The sequence below is a fragment of the Amblyomma mixtum genome, chromosome 10, assembly GCF_055824585.1.
Source record: "Amblyomma mixtum isolate Tamu chromosome 10, ASM5582458v1, whole genome shotgun sequence".
Classification (NCBI taxonomy): Eukaryota; Metazoa; Arthropoda; class Arachnida; order Ixodida; family Ixodidae; genus Amblyomma; species Amblyomma mixtum.
The window spans coordinates 10,566,930-10,586,534 of NC_143021.1; the positions used below are offsets into that span (position 1 = coordinate 10,566,930).

At 48.8% G+C, this 19,605-nt stretch overlaps 1 protein-coding gene across 3 annotated transcripts in view; it reads left to right on the forward strand.

Moving 5' to 3' along the window:
- Positions 1-19,605, forward strand: part of PolZ1 (DNA polymerase zeta catalytic subunit) — a 146,692-nt gene that overhangs the window by 51,909 nt on the left and 75,178 nt on the right. For all 3 annotated transcript variants that reach the window (XR_016286455.1, XR_016286456.1, XM_089563980.1), the window contains exons 14-15: positions 3,659-4,009; positions 5,789-11,643. Coding sequence is in view for 1 of the 3 variants with exons in the window: in XM_089563980.1 (XP_089420106.1) it covers positions 3,659-4,009; positions 5,789-11,643 (6,206 nt within the window). In the remaining 2 variants the exon portion in view is untranslated. The remainder of the gene's footprint in view (positions 1-3,658; positions 4,010-5,788; positions 11,644-19,605) is intronic.

Sequence of the window (19,605 nt, forward strand, 5' to 3'; positions counted from 1 at the left end):
ACCGTTTGCTGGTGTCACTAGGCCTAGTGGGCTTTGCACCGAAGCCACACTGACAGTGCTTTGATTCTAGTCATGATTTACAATAAAAGGTCTAACCTTTTGCCTGTTTACCGTCACACAATAACCTCACATTAAAGTGAACATATAATTGACTTCCGCAAGGCCTTCGACAGCGAAGTGTGCAGATAAGCAGGCCTGGCAATTGCCACCTCACACAAGATGGCCGAGGGTTGCAAGCATGGCACGCTGCTCCAGACTGTTGATCACTCGCACGCCAGACCTTTGGAGGATCTTGGTCTTAACTTAGAATCACGTGATGTTTGCAAGCTGATGTGGTGGCTCAGTGGTTATGGTGCTCGGCTGCTGACCCGAAAGACGCGGGTTCGATCCTGGCCGCGGCAGCCGAATTTCGATGGAGGCAAAATTCTAAAGGCCCGTGTACTGTGCGATGTCAGTGCATGTTAAAGAACCCCAGGTGGTTGAAATTTCCGGAGCCCTTCACTGCGGCGTCCCTCATAGCCTTAGTAGCTTTGGGACCCCATGAACCAAACCAACCAAACGAACGGGATGTTTGCCAGTAAACTGATCTGGCAACCTGTTTTACTCTTTGCGGTCAATTCGTGCCGGTCGTTGCACACGCGTCCTATCATCCATACTTTCAATGCATTATGTATTTAAGGATTCGCCGGGACTGCGCAGATTCGTTATAAACTGCCTGTCGCAGCATAAAAAAGGGACGCATTATCGAGGCTCTGCTGTAGTTGAAAAAACTTTACTTAAAAATAGCACTCCTGTGTAAAGGCCGCATTCCGTCAAAACCTCGGAAAAAAAGTGTGGACCTTACTCAAGTATGTACAGTACCTCTTGGTGCTGCCATATTTCTAATGTGTGGCACGCTGTTCCGATCACCTTAAATGCACATTGGCAGATCAAGGCCTCTTTGATGTAGGCCTACAGGACATTGTTTATTTTGCTATGCTACGCCCTGTAGAAAGGACCGGTCATAGCTCGGTGCTGCCGACACCTTTTCGCTACTCCAAATCTTTTCTGAGAAACTGAGATCCAATCCTTCCTGCATGCTGTAGATGTAGCAGGCAAGAAATAAAATATACATAATTTGCCAATCCTTGCTGAAGGGTCTCTTTGGATGGGTTGTAGCTACTGCACAAAATTATGCAACATGTTTTTAATGATTCCAAAATTTGATATAAAGTAGAACACGTGGACAAAGTTTAAAAATATAAAAAATGATTTTTTTTTATGGTCGTCAGAAGGTTTCATTGTTCTATGTTTTCTTCAAGTTAGTACCATCTACTCTTTATAGAAAAGACACATAAATATCACCAGCAGCGGTTATCAATGATTGGTCTTTTTGCATAGATTATAATGCACAATTACTGCCACTCCGCTGTAATTCATTTTTGACATAACGACCTGCAAATTAGATGCACAAACATTCTTTGTGTGGATATTGACAAATTTTATAAAAAACATTTATAGCTTGCAGACAGACAAAAATAATGGAGCACAAATAAAAACACCCATATATTCACTCAAATAATTTTCAGGTGCCTAACTTTAATATATTTTATATAATTCATAACGAAAGTTGGCCAGAACAGCAGAACACTTAAGCGCGGAACTCCACTTCTCCGTCATTAATTTCGCATGATTCGAAAAAATTTTTTGGGGGCAAAACAAATTGTGGATATCTTCTTTCCAGCGATTAGGCGACAATAAATAAAAATGTCAAACAAATTTAAGAGGTTGACCAGCCACCCTTTGTGCTATCTTACGTGAAACCGCCCTACTGTGATGCAAACCGGTCCTGTCAATTTTTTTTAAGGGATGGTGTGTGTTGGGTAATTTCTCTGTCCCTCAAAATCTGAATTAACGAGGTTTTGCTGTACATCTTGCCTTTCCTGCAAAGCATGCTAATCATGGGCATTTTTCACTTATTTATATACTTTTTTCTATGTAAACCATACAATTTTATGCCATACAGTAATTAGCAAACAGTCGCATACAGTAATGAACGCTCTCTGATGCATCATTTATGAACACAAGAAAAAGTAGAAGTCCCAAAACATACCCTTGTGGGGCGCCTGAAGTGGCCGAAGTCACATTGGAATTGGCTCTATTTATAGTTACTTACCAATACCTTAAAGTTAACTATTCCCTGATCCTGTCAACAACCTTCTCATTCATATTTAAAGGGGCCCTGCAACATTACTCATCCATTAGGTCCTTATTCTCTGTATGCAAAGGGACATTGTGATGTCTGAACGCCCATAGAGATCGCTGTAATCTGAATATTCAATATTTTAATGTTCTCCAGAAATGTGAATTTTGAACCGATGATGTCAAAATGTGTGGCGATTTTTCGCTGTGGAAATGATGTGGCAGCCGAATTGGGCGCTGCTTTTCTGGTAGGTTCGCGTCCAGTTTAAGCCTAATTCCTTTATACTCTGGAAATGCATCTAAAGTATGATATGTAAAAGTGAAAGTGAAACGACAGCTAATAAAGTTAGGGGTGGCACTTTCCATTTCGCTTTAAGCTTTCGTGGAGGTGAGCGCTGTTGTTCAAATTGCACCAAAAAGGCAGTGAATAATGGAAAGGAAAGAACAGCTGGCTGGCACACGTTGCCCAAAAACGTGAAGAGAAAAAGCGGACAGCAGGCGAGGTAGGGAAGAGGGGGCTTCCAATCCTACCAACAAAGAAGCACTGGGAAGCTTCTTTTGGTGAGTCAGTCACCCCTGCCATGTCTGTGATAAAGCCCCTCAGTCTACAGCATCTAGTACATGTAGGGACGACACTGTCAAAATGTATGGCTGTGGGCTGTCCCGGCAAGGCAGCAAAATTTCCGTTGCATGTATGCGAGGCACAGTTCTGATTGGTAGTGGAGAATCTTGGCACTGGGCTGGTGAAATGGAAGAGTGGAATGTATTTTCATCTGATCTTTTTAACGCAACACTACGCCAGGTTTTCGCCTCGTTGCGTAGCCGGTGGCCGGTAGGCACGAATGGCCTTGAACAGCCGTTGCCTAGCAACCGTTTCAGCCGAGCTCCGCCAGGTGGCATCGCCGTCGTTGGCGCTGCAGCGTTGCTGCACACGTAGTCGCTCGCTCCCACCAGATGCGTGCGGCTCTTTGTGGGGGTATATGCACGCTTTGCCTTGGGGGAATCTTGTCGTTTTGGGGAGCGCTAAAGAGAAGCAACGGCGACAGGACCAAGCTAGAAAGAGACAGCGCGCTCGAGAGACAGCAGAAGAATGCGCTGCACGACTCTAAAAGCGTCGCAGCTAACTCAACTGTTCGGGCTCAGCCAGAGCTCAACCACGCCTAATTTTTTTTATTTCGAATTTTATCGGTGCAATAACTTTTGTTTGCACGCTCAGATTTCAATAATTCTTCCTGCACTGGTCTCTGGAATGCATAAGAATCTATTTAACCAGATTAATTGGCACTGAGGAAAACATCGCAGTGCCCCTTTAAACAACGTATCTTGTGTACTAATAAACCGCAATTCATCGCATCAGAAGCCTTTTTGAAATCTACGAGCACGCTATCAGTGGTGATGCTACAATGACTGAGGGCTTCACATAGCTCGTCACCAGACGCGGTCAGTTGTGTGATGCAGGAGGCACCCGTTGATGCAGGTGGTGCAGCTGCAAGGCAGTCTTCGACCCGGGACCAGGGAACGCAGACGGGAGCACGGCCCCCCGTGCTGGTGCGGCGTCTGCTGGGGAGGGCACGGGCGCGCCGGTGCACACAGCTCTCCCTGCGCCGGCAGCGGCAGTCATTGCAGGAGCCGGGGGCGCCTTCGGCACCAGGGGTGGCGGGCCGGTCACCGGACGAATTGGGAGCCTCTCCGCCTGTCGCCGAGGACTGGCAGCGCTGGCAGAGCTGCCACGTGGCATCGCTGCTCATGTCACCCGAGAGTTACAGCACGCCCTCCACCCTCACTGCTGGCAGCCCGGCTCTGGAACTGTCACCAAGCCGTTCCTACGGTGAGTTGGTGCCCCATAGTACCGTGTATTGCCGATTATAAGTCGACTCTGATTGTAAGTCGACCCCCCAACTCACGGCCCCCTTTGGGCAAAAAGAGTTAGACTCCGTATTTAGGTCGACACTGCCACACCCTGCGGTCCCAGCTCGCCCAAAAAGTTTTTCAGAAGGCCGAGTCATAAAGAAACATTTGTTCACGAGACATCTCTGACTCGTCGTTGCTTGTGAGGACACAGTCGCGATCATCATCTTATGAGCCACTGCTGCTGCTGGTTTGCCGATAGCTAGTTGCTATCGTATTAAAACAAACCTTTGGTGCATATCTCAATTAAATTCAAGTTTTTTTTAAGCAGATCCACTTTCACACCGTATCTGACAACTATTGTGGAATTACAAGCGCGTGGGGCATGATATTATCTGCGACTTGGTCGAAATTACTTTTGACCCTGCATATAGGCTGACTTTAAGACTCTACATATACGTCGACTCCGATTATAAGTCGACCCCCCAACTTTGGAAGGACATTTAAAAAAAAAAAAAACGTTGACTTATGCGCGACAATATACGGTAACTAGCAATGCACATTTTGCCAGGAGAACAGCTAGGATGCAGCCATTCTCCTGCCTGTGTTTTCAGCTCTGCCCTGTTAGTTCCTTTGTGCTCGCTAGTGGGGTTTGCTGGGATGCTTGCATCTATGTGTGGACTCGCTGGTTCTACTCCCTGTCAGCAGCATCAGGAGAGGTCAATCCATCTGTGGTGATATCAAGGGCTAGTCGGTGAGGGGACCATTGCTTGGAAGGAGCATGAACTCAGAAGAACACACAGGAGAAACTCTGCACTTTCCTATTAGGTTATGCTTTCTCATTGCTATTAAACCACGATGCAACAAAGTCTGTAATGTAAAGCCCACAGTTTATGTCATGATGGAAATTTCGCTGTATGGAAGTTGATGTCCTTGCATGCAAATAATCCTTGGATGTATTGTGGCCTACTTGTGGGAAAAGCTGATTTTCAGTGAAGTCACTCCTCTAGTTCCGCTTATCCATCATTGTCAACACCAGTGGTGCACTTTGTTCATATGCTGTTTGAGATTTCGAGGTGTCTTACTTGTAAGCTTGCAGAATGCCTCAGTGTCATGTCGAGCAACGCATGTGGGATGGTTGTTTTTGCCATCGTCTTTATCCTTGCCACTGGTCTGTTGGGTCGCACGCAAGTGCTTCCATGTAAAGTAGGGTTGAGCACGGTTTTCTCGCTTTTGGTCTGCAATGGCTTCAGACAGCTGTCCTAGCGATCGCATCGTTACGTGCTTGTTGCTTTGAGTTGCGTGTGTGCCGCGATGCCATCCTGTGGGAAAAATAAAATGAAATGCCAGGATGAAGTTGGGGGAGGGGATTACGAAGTTTACAGGGATAGGGCACTGGAACACAAGAAAGGTTAATTCGAAATGTAGGAGAGGCACCTGTCCTGTAGTGGGCATAGTTAGGCTGCTGAAGATGATGAAGTCATTCGATGACTGCATATAATTGTGAAGCGCAAGTAAGCCAGGTGTATGTGGTCTTGCATCTTTGTGCTATTTAAGAAACACAGCACAAGTTGGAAGTAAACCAGCGCAGGTCACCGGTGTTCTAGCACATCGTTTGTCTGTGTTATACACCCAAGCCCTGTTCATAGCCTCTAATAGTGCACCAATATGAGATGGTGTAAAAAGCCAGCTATTTCCACTTTGAACTGCAAATGTGCTTGTCCTGTGAGAAACCTCAGTGGTCTTCTTGTGCACGCAGCCCCCAACGCCAGCCCCCGCCTGTCAGTGCCACCATGCTGTGTCGAGCTCCTGCGCCTGACGGAGGCCGAGATCGAGCGTTGGCAGCGGCGACCGCCACCAGTGGAAGCTCGTCACCGGCGGAGGCCTAAGCTGGAGCGGGAAGCGAGTAGCCGGAGTCGCAATGCACCGGCGGAGGACGTGCCCAGGCCCAAGAGGCAATGCAGGAAACGAGGCTGCTCGACGGACAACAGGACCGGCAACATGGTGCTGCGCAGCAGTTCTCCTGCAGGGGATGTGGCTGATTTGAAAGGACCTGCTAGTTGCCTCACGGAGGGCTCCTCGACATCAAAAGCGTTCACTGTAGAAACAGACCACTGCGATCCACAGGTCTGTCGGGATGTGGCACCAGTGCGTGGTGAGCTTGTGCCGGATGTCCTTGTGCACTCGGGAACTGGGAGTGTGAGCAAGAGGGCCAAGACTGGAGCTGATGTGACCGGTGGCATGGTCAGCAGGAGAGCCAGCAAGGGTCTCATGCAAGGGTCACATTTGGGGGACCAAGGGAGCTACCACCTGGAGCTACCACCTGGGGTTTCTGCTTCCGTTGGCTCGGTTGTGGGCCATGGAACATCGCCAAGAAAGGAACGGTCATGCGCAGAGAGAAAACATTCGTCAAAGCGCAACCCTTTCAGTGAAGCTAGGCCTCTGTCTGCGGCGTCCACCTCATCTTCACCGGCATCTTCGCTGTCATCATCACAGGAGGTAAGCGGACTCGGTGAGCTCAAAGCAAGTGAATGCCGGCCATCTGTCATCTGCCGGATTCGGATTCGAGGGAAACGCATGATCTCCACCACCACCACACGGCTAGTTCCCTGTGTCGCCAGCCCAGAGATGGATGGGAGGCTCAGTACCCGTGATCCTGTGAATGTCCTTGGCAGCTGCAGAACGGGTGCACCGCCAAGTATTGCTGGAACTGGGACTTCCACTCTTTCACCATTGAAGTCTGAAGCAGGAGGAGAGTCTGCACTGCTGGCAAAGAGTAATCCTGTTGAGAGTGACAATCCGAGCTTGTCAAAAGGCACGGCTTCCAGGCGGTCAGCGAGAAGCAGGCTGTCATCTCCCAGGGCCCCTGATGCATCCATGGAGGCAAGTATTTCTGATCTAGTCAGCCGTTTCAGCAGGTGTGAGGTAGTTGTGGCAGCATCCCCTGCGGGCTCTGAGTCAGCAGGCACCTGTGATATCACAAAGTGCGACCCTTCAAAAGCAAGCACTGTGGCATTGAGCAGTGAAACCAGCACTCAAAAAGAAGTGGTGGATGCCAAACCTGCATGCTCTGAACTGTTGGATTCCGTTCCGCCGGTGAGCAGTGCTACCACTGAAGATGTGACTGTGCTTCAGCTGGGCAGCAAGGAGACGGGGGAGTTAAGCAGCTTCGATGGTGGGCTGTCATCAGGTGGGTCGACTGATGTGAAGGAAATTTTCAAGCGTGGCCGGCTTAGGAAAAGGTTGACACCATCGCATCCTAGTGCGGATAATGGTGGGGCAGCTACTGATGATGCACTGTCAGCTGGTAGCCCTGTTGAGGAAGGGAGCAGGGCACAGCCTGCTGGCAGGCGTGCCCCGTGGCGGGCAGCTAAACTGTCGTCAAACAGACCGGGGGTGAGGAGGTCAAGCAGGCTTGAGGCTCTCACGAGTCCAAGCAGCTGCGAGGCATCTGATGTTGAGAGGACTGATTCGAGTTCACGTGAGCGTGTCTCCGCACGCTTCTCGGTTGAAGAAGTAAATCTGAGTAAGCATTTGAGTGGGCACCTCAATGGGGCCAAAAAGACTAGCAGCCCAAAGCGTGTCCTTAGGTCCAGCTGTCCTGAAGGTGCAGGTTTCGGTTCACCACCAGTGAAAAACATTCGCGTCAAGGAGACACCTGTCCCAGATCTGTCTATCAGTACCTCCCCACTGGCGGGAAAAGCTGCCAGTGCCACTGTCAAGAGCCTGAAAGCGCGGGCTGGGCCTTCTGACAAACCGTTGTGCAGTGACGTGCCTGGCACAAAGGAGCCATCACCCAGCCTAACCACTAACTCTGAATTGGCGGGCAGGGACGCAAGTGGAGTGGCAGCTGGAGACTCCGCCCGGGATAAGAAGGCTGAGGCATCAAGTGCTGCCCTATCGGTCAATGTAACGGCCGTCACTGATGTAGAGAGTGTGTCGTCGGATGTTGGCACTGCTAGAAAAAAAACTAGGAAAAGTGTCTGTAAGCTCACTGGTCGCACCAGTTCATCCAAAGCACCTGTTTTGAATGTGCCTCTCGGCAGCAGTTTGACCAGCACTAAAGAGGCAAGCATTGGCACGCCCAGTGATTCTAAAGCGGCCAGTGCTAATGAGCCACTAAAGCAAAAGGCAGCCAAATCAAGCGCAGCTTTAAAAAAATGTCAAGTGGCTACTCCGCCTATGCCTTCGAGAAGGTTACGAACAAGAAGTGGCCTTCAGGACGCTCAGGAGGCGGGCGTGCAGAAAGGGGACATCAGCTGTGAAAAGCAGGAACTGACACAGCCGCCTGTTGCATCTGGCAGTGGAGTTAGGGACGGGAAGCGGTCGCTGGCAGTGGAGTTACCCGCAGCTGTGAGCAGGAATGAAGCTGCAGGGAGCCCCGACACCTTCCGCAAAGAAAGTACTCGAAAGCGGGACAGACTCAGCAAAGTTAAAGATAAGTGTGGTGATGACTTGGGAAAGGAGAAGACCTCTAAGTTGGTTAATGACAGGTTGGTACTAGATGTGACCAATGGTAGTGCGCTGCTGAGCAGTGGGCCAGACAGTCAGGGAGCAACTAGTCCCACTTTGGCTAAGGCACATAGCCAGCCTAATGCAGCAGCCTGCAGTGATGCTGAAGAGGTAAAATTATTGGTGCAACAAACCAGGCAACGCCAAGCCAACGTTGTAGCTTCTGATGCAGTGGAAAGTGGCTGTCAGGCTGGCACACCCACAGCATCCGACGAGGCAGTTGTGAGTGCATCTTTACACAGCAGCTGTGTTAACGTGAGAGACCAAGGGGTTCGAGAGCAGGTTGAAGCTGTGGGTGCAAACCCTCCAGAACAAGGCAGCATTACTGTCCATGAAATGACCACTCAACTGGCTACCAAGCCGGATGTTGCTGAGTTTGCTGGCACAGGTGTTGCTCCAGCAGGCAGATCGCCATTGAGCAGTGATTCTGAAGGCGTGCAGAAAGTTAGGAGCCCTGTGTTCTGCAAATCTGCTGGTCTTTTGACTTCGTCAGGCGATGGCAATGTTGGTAGCTTAAATTCGGGCTCCACTGACGGGATTTCCGAGCACTGTGTAGCAGCACTCAAAAGTCCGGCTCAGCATTCAGGCAAGCGCAGTGATCGAGTGAGCAATGACTCTAAGCTAACTGACCCGGGCCCATCCGAGGGGGTCATGAGCTGTACTGAGGAGGGCACTGATGTTTCAGCAAAGTCGGAGTCAGCTGCAAAGCTCAGTGGCCATTGTAAAGCTAGTTCTGCTGAGGCATCCAGTGGGGCTTGCAGCAAGCAACAGACCCAGTCGTCGGTCGAAGAACTGTTTCAGCCCGAAGCTGGGCTTTCATGCAGCAACCTTGCTGACAGTGGCGAAGTTGTCGCCACTGAAAGTACCGGAACAGAGCAGGCGGGTGCCACTCCTGTAAATGACGACTCTATACGCCTGAGTTCTGAGGATGAAGAGAACTGGATTCTGCTTGATGAGGCAGGGGAGGATTCTTTCGAGCTGTTTTCATCATCTGACGAAATAGTTGACGACTGCAGTGCAGAGCCTGCCAGCAATGAAAGCTGCAAGGAGCGCGTGAACAGTGAGAGGGACATTGGTGAAATGAGCGAGGATGGTGTTAGTCGTGATGACCTTGTGAGTTATGTTAGCGCTGAAAGCTCTGTGCACGATGACACTGATAGCCAGAATGGTGCCGAAGACATTAGCAGTGCTCGGCACAATAGTAGTGCTTGTCTCGGGGATGTGTCTGAGGAGAACTCTGTGCACGTTGGCAGTGGAGAGCTGGTTGAGGACATCGGTGGAGGAGGCTGTTCTGGTGAAAAGCATAGTGCAGAGGTTGGCATTACCTGTGGGGATGTTGTTGAGGGCTTTGGCAGCAGCAGTTCTGTTGGAAACATCAGCTGTGAAAATGGGGAGTTCATTGCCAGTGCGAACTTCATTGAAGATGTGGACCTCGGAGAGAGTGAAGAGCTATTTGGTGAAGATTCCAAAGAGCAGGAGGATAGCGCTATTGCTGCTTTCACTGCAAAACCATTAAACATACTGATCACGAGACTGGATGATGTTGATGTTCACAGTGACCTCGGTGAGCTATACCTGAAGGCGAAACAAACCACGAAACCCCATTATGAAAGCAAGACTCAGCACACAGATGCCCTGGCCTCTGACCATGATGGCAGCAAAAGACCCTGCCACTCTGAAGCTCAGCAGACGGACACACTGAATGAAAACAGTGCAAAGCTTTCAGCAGGGAAGTCGGACAAACGGCTCTGCAAGAGAAAACTCAACTCTGTAGAACTGCAAGGTATTGTGGGTTCTTTGTCAACAAAGAAGCCTAGCAGAGAGCACAAGAGGAGGCCCAGTGACTTAGAAGCTGAGGAAATCGACAAGGTGGATTCAAAGCTTCCTTCATCAAGAAATTCTGACCAGCAGCACAGCAAGGGAAGAGAAGACTCGGAAGGGCGGCAGACGGGCTCGGTGGATAAAGCCAGCGCAGATGCCTTGTCACCAAGGAAGCCAGAAAAGAACCTTGAGAGAAGATTTGACTCCTTGGGGGCCCGGGAAACTGGTTTGATGGAGCAAGACAGCAAAAAATTTTCCTTATCAAGAAAGTCTGACAAGCAGCGCAGCAAGAAAAGGCTCGACTTAGAAGCATTGGAAGTAGACATGATGTGTCAACAGAGTGCAGATCTCCCGTCTACAAGGAGGTCTGAAAAACAGCACAGTGAGAGAAGTCTTTGCTCCGAATCTCAGCAGGCGGGTGTAGTTGTCCAAGACAGTGCAAAGTCTTCAGCAGAAAAGTCATCGTTGCCATCAGCTGGTATAGTCGTTCAAGACAGTGCAAAGTCTTCAGCAGAAAAATCATTGTTGCCATCAGCTGGTATAGTCATTCAAGACAGTGCAAAGTCTTCAGCAGAAAAATCATTGTTGCCACCAGCTGGTATAGTTGTCCAAGACAGTGCGAAGTCTTCAGCAGAAAAGTTATCGTTGCCATCAGCTGATATAGCCAAAGTCCCAGGCCTGCTTGACCAGGTCCTTGACCTCGGGGAGCTCCCGGATGCTCTCAAGTGCCTGTTGGATGCCGAGGTGCCTCTTCCTGAGCTGGATGCAGACTGCTTCAACCTTCCACATGACCCTGTCCGGTGGCTACCAGACGACGGCGCAGTTGAAAAGCACAAGTTCGATGAGCGCCCACCGCTGAAGGAAGACCCTCCGTTCTGCCCTTCCGATGACAGCATGCTGGGAGACCTGGCGAAGGTGTGCTCGCTCACAAACGAAGGCCTTGTTGTGCTGGTGCCAGCTGTGCCACCACCGTGTGGTGCCCAGCTCAACAACAGCAGCCCCTATGTGGCCCGTGCGCGTAAAAAGCCGAAGGGCCTGGCTTTCTGGCAGAAGGCCAAGCTGGAGGCCTTTGCCCGTGACTCATGCTTTGAGGTTGACTTTGACCACAACCCTGAGCTGCGCATCGCCTTCTGTCGTGACCGCACTGTGGTGTTGACACCCGCACGGTGCCCACCGAGTAGTGCCCTGCTGGCATCGGTGCGTCGGCCGCCGCCCAGTCCAGAGGATGATGGGGCTTCACCAGAGTCGGTGACGCCCGTGGCCACACCACCACGACATGAGGTGAGTGCTTCCCGGCAGGCATGGATCGGCTTGCATGCTTTGTTAGGTGGCATGCACATTGGCATGGTATTAGCAGCTTGCATGAATCCTGTTCCTCTTATGCGAGACCCTGTGAGATAGACGTTCTACAAATGATTGCATGCCGACGTTGTGTGGCACTCTCGAGGAGCAGTGCACGGGTGTGTTGTTCAGTGTGAACTCAGTCCAACAGTCATGGGAAAGCCAAAAAGTAGGGCTGGGTGAATATTGACGTCTTTGAATACGAATATGAAGAAAGAAATGGCTTTGGATATCGAATCAAATATCTGTTCGGTAAAAAAAAAAATGAGAAAAGATAAACTAGTAAACATTGTTGCCCTTATATTTTTTTTTCAAAATAGTGTGTGGTATTTGCACCCAAAATAAAACTAGACTGCCTCAGCGCCTTATAAAAGAAAACGTGATGTGCGCAGAAATGTATACTACTTGATTAGAGGGCATAACACTATCCAACCCGTAATGTGGGCGTGCAGAATGAAATCCATAAAGTGACAAGACAGGCAACAAAACATAACATGATGGCTAGTAAAACCTCATTAATTTGGAGTTCAAGAGACTGGAAGGAATTCCCGAGTTATCCAAAGTTCAGTTTATAAAATTCCCCGTGGGCCCCCGAAAAAAACAACAACGAAAAACGCTGCCGATAATGCCAATGATAATGACAATGTAGCCGCCCCATAAGGTAGCTACATTGTGCAACACACCTGTAAGCCTGTGACGAGCACCCAGTTTCAGGGTGCTGGAAGAACAGCGCAAACGCAAGCGAGGGGGAATGCACATCTTCAAAGAAAGAAAGACAGAAAGTGTATTTATTTAGCATAAAACATGAACTACAAACACACAACTTGATGTTTGAACAGAGAGACTGCTTCTAGAAACGAAAAGGAAATGATCAGGGACGCTTCAGTCAGCATCCAAAACCGGCGTGGAGCTAGGATTGGGCTACCGGTGAATGCGCAGGCTGACAGCTGCACTTCCCATGGGCAAGCGGCGAAACTTGAAAACTGAAACTACACTACGCAGCCAGGCTATTTTTTATCCTGGTGACAGGGGCTCTCCGAACATCGTCACTCGTGCTGTTACGCCCTCTTAAGAGGAGCACAAGTTACAATGCACCATGCAATAGGCGGGATTTTTACAGGGTCGCTTGCCATGTTGCGAAGCCTCGACTCGGCCCTTTGGGAGCCTCCCGTGAAATTCCACAAGCAGGCTTTCTCGCATGTCGTAGCTGACAAAACTGGATGCCGCAGGTCACGCTCAGGGAGCTATGAAGGTGGTAGCATGAATGCCATGGGTGTGGGCATAAGTACTGTAGGGTCCGCTTGCGGGCCGCTCACTCAAATCTCGCGCCTCTCCCCGTGGGTACCCTCGACCACCCTTCCTTTCCTGAGTGGGGCAGTGGGAACCGGGCGACGCTATTTAAGGGGGGCCCGACCGCCGAGGCTGCTCTTGATTCCTGCCCCGGCGACCCCTGGCCCTCTGCCACGACGACACCCGACCTCACCCGCCACGACACCATGTGAAAATAAACCACTTTATTCGTAAGCCCTGGCACGAGTCTGTCTGTGCGTCCTCGCGCAGAGGAATCGCCCACAGTATATAACATATCACGGACGGATAAAAAAAAAGCACGCTTTCACGTAGTGATTGTTTGAAGCTGGTCATTGGCCAGCTTGTTCTCAGCGCGTCTGGTATGTGGGTAAGCTCACTTGCAGAATTTCGCATGAAGTCAGGCCTAGTGGCGTTAGTCCACGCGATAAGCAATAGAGAAAGAAGGGAACAGAACCTTTGTGTTCTTTTCTTAGAACTTTAATTCAATCGTTGCATAATTTGCTCAGATATTGTGGCTTTGCGGTGGTCCAATTTATGAAAGTCAGCGCACTATATGATTACTGGCGAGTATTCCAGAATTTTCGAATATTTGGAAATTCTCGAATATCTATTTCTCAAATACAAATACGATTCGAGTCTCAGACGCATTCAGTTTGTATTCGAAATTTTGAATATTCTGACACCCATGCCGAAAAGTAATTTGGTGAAGTATGCGCAACATGATGGATGTGATTCTGTGCCTGAGTCTGTTGAAGCACGAAGAAAAGGTTGAGTGAGAATGCTTTCATAGCCTTGCGGTGCCGGATGGCAAGAAGAAAGTGGAAGTGATAAAGGCTGCACTTGAACTGAAGGAGTGTTGATGTGAAAATGCACCTGATTATAGTTACAGTAAAAGCTTGCTAATTTGAATTTCAAGGAACTGGAAAAAATGTTCGTATTATCCAAAAGTTTGAACTACCAAATGACTCTGAAAAAAAAAAAAAAACCAGCAAGAACTCCTTTCATCATGGTAAATTAATTTAGTGAAATGTGAGGCAATGGGGGCCTGTTACTGAGTTCAGAACGGCATGACAGTGACTGTTTTTCATGTTGCGATATGGTGGAGCTCTACCACTATTGCATCATGACACACATCACAAGCGGCACAGTCGCACCTGAGGAGGCTTCACCGCACGAGCAGCATGTGACAATCGCATGCAGTTTCCATGCACTGCAACAACAGGACCACACGGACGGAAGGGAAGGAAACGCTGAGCGAGGAAAATGGGGGTGGAAAAGAGAAAACGGCAGCGGCACGCGAATCAGTGTCCGAAACGTTAGTTGGCTGGGTGATGCTGGCTGGTTGAGCTGCATCGTCGATGCGGGCTGGCACGAAGGTCAGGACAATGAATCTGAAACTAAGCGGTCGGACTGTTCTCAGAGATGAAGCTGTTCGTTTGTAGTTGCACTTCCCCACACCTGCCATTGCACGTTGGTGTCAGAGGTGTGCAAGCCAGCATGGAATTCTGGCTCTGAGTGGGGCTACTTCAACGATCTCTTGCCGCGCCAGTCATACCTGGACGCATCTTCACTTTGGGAGCTCATTTTAATTAATTGATGGGATATCTGCATCGATTAATTCCAATCCACAGTGTCTGAATTGGCTAGCATATGAAACCATGCTTACATGGATGTTTGCTGGGACCTAGCTAGCAGTTTGAGTTATCAGGATTTACAAATAAGGGTAGGGGGGGAAATTAACAAGGTTTTACTGTATACCAGAAACACAGAGGCAAGTATGTGGCACCGATTGTGCCAGACTGTGCCATTGCGCTAGAAACCTGGTACATACTGGTACAAACAGGAGGTTGTCATGAAAGATCAGTAACTGCAGCTGATGCCAGGTGGTGGCTGCTCCCTTATACGCAGGCATGGGTTTCTCTCATCAATGTGTGACAGAATAGAATCCCTAATGTGTGTAGTTGGGCTGGTTCGCTTTATTCAAGCTTATCATAAGCACAAGGAAGGAAACGAATGTGACGCAACGAGATAGAACAGAGCAGTAGACTTTAATTTTTACTGCACGCACACACGTGCAGCATATACAGTCCGCCGAGCATTCGCTGCTGCCTTGTTTTAGATAAAGCGAGCACTGCGAATGTTGGTTTGCTTTGTGCTGCACCAGTGCAACTCCCAACAGGTAGCTAGAAACTGGCGAGGACACGGCACCTCTATTCCGTTTATTGTTCATGCATTTTATTTCAAGCTGTGCATCAAAATCTGCCCTCAGTCGATCCCTCGATAAGTTTGTCCCGGTTCTGGTAAAGAAACGGGGCTACACTGAATGCGCCTGTATGTGGGAGTAGAGAGAGAGTAAGTAGTGCACTCCCTTTACTCCCTTTATTACTCCTTCCTGCTTAGAGCGTGCATTCACAAGTATTTTCTGTAGAAAAAGCCTGAACCAGCAACACTGCAAGTATCAGGTGCCCAGAAAAAAAAGAAGGTAGCCACCATTATTAAGGGCACACTGAGGAAACCTCCAACTAGTTTCTAGCAAAAATTGGTTGTGTGGCTCTCTCTCACCGTGTTGATAATTTTTTGGCAGCAAAAGACACTGTCTAAAGGTGAAAAAATTGTGTTTAGGAAGGGAACATTTTTTTGTCCCCCACTTGATTCAGGGCGTCAAGACCAAAAGGGAGTCACCATATGGAAGGTACTGGTGGTGTAGCGTAGCCCTGATTAGGGATCTGCAGGCTAAAGAGTGACTTGTTGCACCGCACCTTGCTTGCGAAAACAGCCAGTGGCGGCGACACCTCTTCTTCATTTTTTAATGTTTTGTAATACACTGAAAAGGCACAGCTGTGGCAGCTTGGAAATTGCAGATGTAGCCACTTGAAGATTCACACTATAGAAAGAATTTGAGGCCAAACCTTGTGAGTTTGAGCTGAAGATATAGCTTCCACGCTAATCTTCCCTTGAAAAGCAAGAAGCTGTCATCAGTGGACACATCCTGTTCTGGCACATAGGCAGCAAGGAAGGCCTCGTTCAGCCTTGTGACAACAGGCCACAGCTTCCATAGCCTCGGGTGCAGATGGGTAGCTTCGTCCACGGTTCTCAAGTTGCCGAAATGCAGGCAGTGCATCAACACACTGAAGCACTTCCTGCTCTTCCTGAACACTGGTGTGTCCAAAACTTCCTTCGTTGACCAGTACATCTCAGCTTGAAGTTTGCCAACAATACCTTGCAATATTATTAATGCAGAGAAGACCATCATCTCATCACAGGTTTCCATGCAGAACCCTGAGCAGTACAATATGCAACCGTGTAACGGTTCATCTCCATCACGATTAGGTCAATGATGCCCCAGTCCAAAAATACATGGCACCAGCCAAGAATGTCATTCTCGTCAGGGGGCTGCTGCAAGATTCCAGGCAGTGAAGAAAAGGGAAAGCGCGGAGGCTCAGGTGGCTCACACGTTGCCATAGATGTGCACTACCAAGCGCGTAACCGTTGTTGTCTGTTGTCGTTGCCATCGTCGTCGTCACCCTCGTCATCTGAAGCAATATCCAGATCAAACATGAAGTCTGAGTCACTGTCGGACACAAATTCCATGTCGTCAGCAACTCTGCTTTCTGTATTACTCCAAGAAGCACCTCTTGTTTTCCGAGTATTGCCACCACCGGCATTCTTCAAGGGCCATTATGAAGACAGTTGCCAGGCAAAAAACGCATGAAAACATGAAATGTGGTGTTTCATGGACAACTATTACCCTCTAGAGATGACAATTGCAACCAAAGCAACCGACAACCGTAACTCATCTTTGGGGGCGGAAACAGCGGAAAATCTGGCCGGACGAACGTGACTCGTCAGTGGTGATATTGGTACAAACTCCCATGACGGGTACAGCTCGACATTGGAGGTTAAAGGGTTAAATTATAGGGCGAGGGACATATGCTTGAGTGTGGCTTGGGGGGAAAGGGGGGGGGGGGGGGGTGCATAATGGCCACTTTTGTAAACATTTTTGATTTCTTATTTTACTCCATTTTTTTCACGATACTTGGGTTGTCGCCTGCGTCGTGATGAGAAAATTTACCGAAATATGCGGTAGAAATTTAGAAAATGTCACTTTTCGGTGGGTGACAGGGGAAAATTGTGAGCGATTCATGCTTGTGATCGTTCCATGCCCGTGCAGCCATCTCTTACGTCCAAGGAATCAGCGAAGCACAATCGCGCATATTTTTGAAATATGACATGCGCATTGCCCACATCCTGACCAGCAAGCTCTGGAACCAGCTCCGGAACCGGAAAGACAAGTTGCTGACTGACTCATTCCTCAAGGAGCACAAGCGTGATGTCAGAAATAAGTCACATGACAAATGCTTTTTCAGAGCATGCGCATGAACATACTCACAAGATTGACTGGGACATCGCCACTATTGTAGCCAAGGAAAAGAACGTGTCATCCCAGCGACTGCCAGGATCATTGATCCTTCATTTGACGCCAGCTACTATGAACAGGACAGAACGGACTATGCCATCCGTTTACGGATGCTCGTTGCATCACATGCTTGCTACATAAGTGACGACAACTCCTGGTCCAACTCAGTGAACAACGAACCCGTTTGCAGTTCTGAAACGTCTGTACCTACTTCTTCAGACTTGGTCAGTGACCGTGGTTCACTTCATCCTCTGCCTGACCAGACGAACCTTCATTGAAGCCTTGATTAAGTTCCTATGCGAATAGCCTGAGTCGCCAAGTGCTGACATTGCTTTTTCCCCAAATATCGAGGGTCAGTTTTATTCTACAACCACTACTAATTTATGATGCAAGAAGCCTAATCAAAGACTAGGGCACTGTGAAGTCTCAAAATGCTAGTTGGATATCATTTGCTGATGTTTCGGATCTGCCCGCTTTTTCTTGTCAGCAACCTTTGCTAGTTTTAAGGATGAGTTGTTTACCCAAAATAATGGCATATTTATTGGATCCTGAACTCCCCCCTTCCTGTACTTAGCAAAACTTATTAAATAAACCCAGTGTGACACGTGCGTTGCGGTGTGTTTGGTGGATGAGGGTAGTTATCTATAATGTATACTGCTTTGCATGCCAGTTTACTTCCTTGGGTCAGCGATCGTGAGGATAATGGTTCTTTGGGAGCCTTGACGTCCTTGCGTAGCCAAGGATAGCTCCTGAGGTTACCCAACCCTCTTATAAGCTTTTACTAGTAGCCATTTATAAAATTTCTTTTCTTTATGATCACTAGGTAGTGCTAATGTCTTAGGCCCTCTACACCACCAATGATTTTTCATATCTCTATACAATTCAGCGAAAAATTTTGTGTATATACCTTTTGCTTGGCGCATGATGGCCTCAGTTGCCTTTGTGCCATAAAACACAACACAACAACAGTCATCAGGACAATGAGTACATTGTTTTTGCACTTCAGGTATATTTAGCAAATGCTCAGGTGCGTTCCAGTTTCAACATGAGCTGCTTGTGAATGGCTGTATCTACTTCATGTAGCTGAGCTAGCGTGTCACAGATGACCATATCTGTCAAGCCCATTAACCATGATCTAAAAAAAGAAACAAGAAAAAAAAGGAGCTTTGAATTGCTTTGAATTACTCTTTGACCCACATGAAACTGGTTAAGTGGGCCTGCGTAATGACCTGCTTGTGTTTGATGCTGAAAAAGTAATTCCCACACAGTAGCTTCTAGCTGAGGTTCTGTGCGTAGAGGTAGCCTCTGTGAGCGGCCCTGCCTATTTCTGCTTTTTGTGCATCCTTTCTTGCACTAGTGAGCGCAAATTTTTGCCGGAAACTCATTTCGATCTCGCACTCTGTTGGTTTTCTTCTCCAGTGCTTGCAGCATCATCCACTGCAATTACAAAGAAAGCTCAGGGGGAAAAAAAATGGCAAGGGTCTTATTTGAGTTCATCTGGAAAGAACGTAATGTGATAATGTCCGTGCTAGTGCCACTGTTCTCGTTTCCTGGTCAGCCTTTGGAGCATGCCTCATTTCAGCTCCTCCCCTCCATCATTGATGCTTTGTCCCATTCTTGCGTCCTGCCACCTTCTGACACTGGACAGCTTTTGCAGCTCGAAGTCGGGTACTTACATTATCATCATCATCATCATCATCATCATCAGCCTGACTACACCTACTGCTCCCCGCAGGGAGGCGTCTGCAGCATGCAGACGTTGGTGAGTGGCGACACCACGGGGTTAACCCGAGCATCCGCAGGGACATCCCCGCAGGGGGATGATGGTGAACTATGCGTCACCACGGACCCGAGCATCTGCGCTGAGCCGTGCGTGGCATCGCCGTGTCCGGGGAAAATGGGATCCTGGCGGTTGAGCCGATGCCGAGCGTTTGGACCCTTAAGGCCCCTCGGCGGAGGCAACACACCACTTTGGCCCAAGCTTCCTGTAGACGGCACCTCCGGCCTGACCCGACCGGGGGAAATCGGCAGTCGCCTTTTCCTGTCCTCCCCTCTATCTTTCACTTTCCTATTTCCTTTCTTACAGCTTTCCTGCATCCTCCTCTCTTCTTCATTTTTTCCTCTTTTTCCTGGCGGCGAGGGTTAACCGTGTGTGGCCAACTACCCTGAGTTGA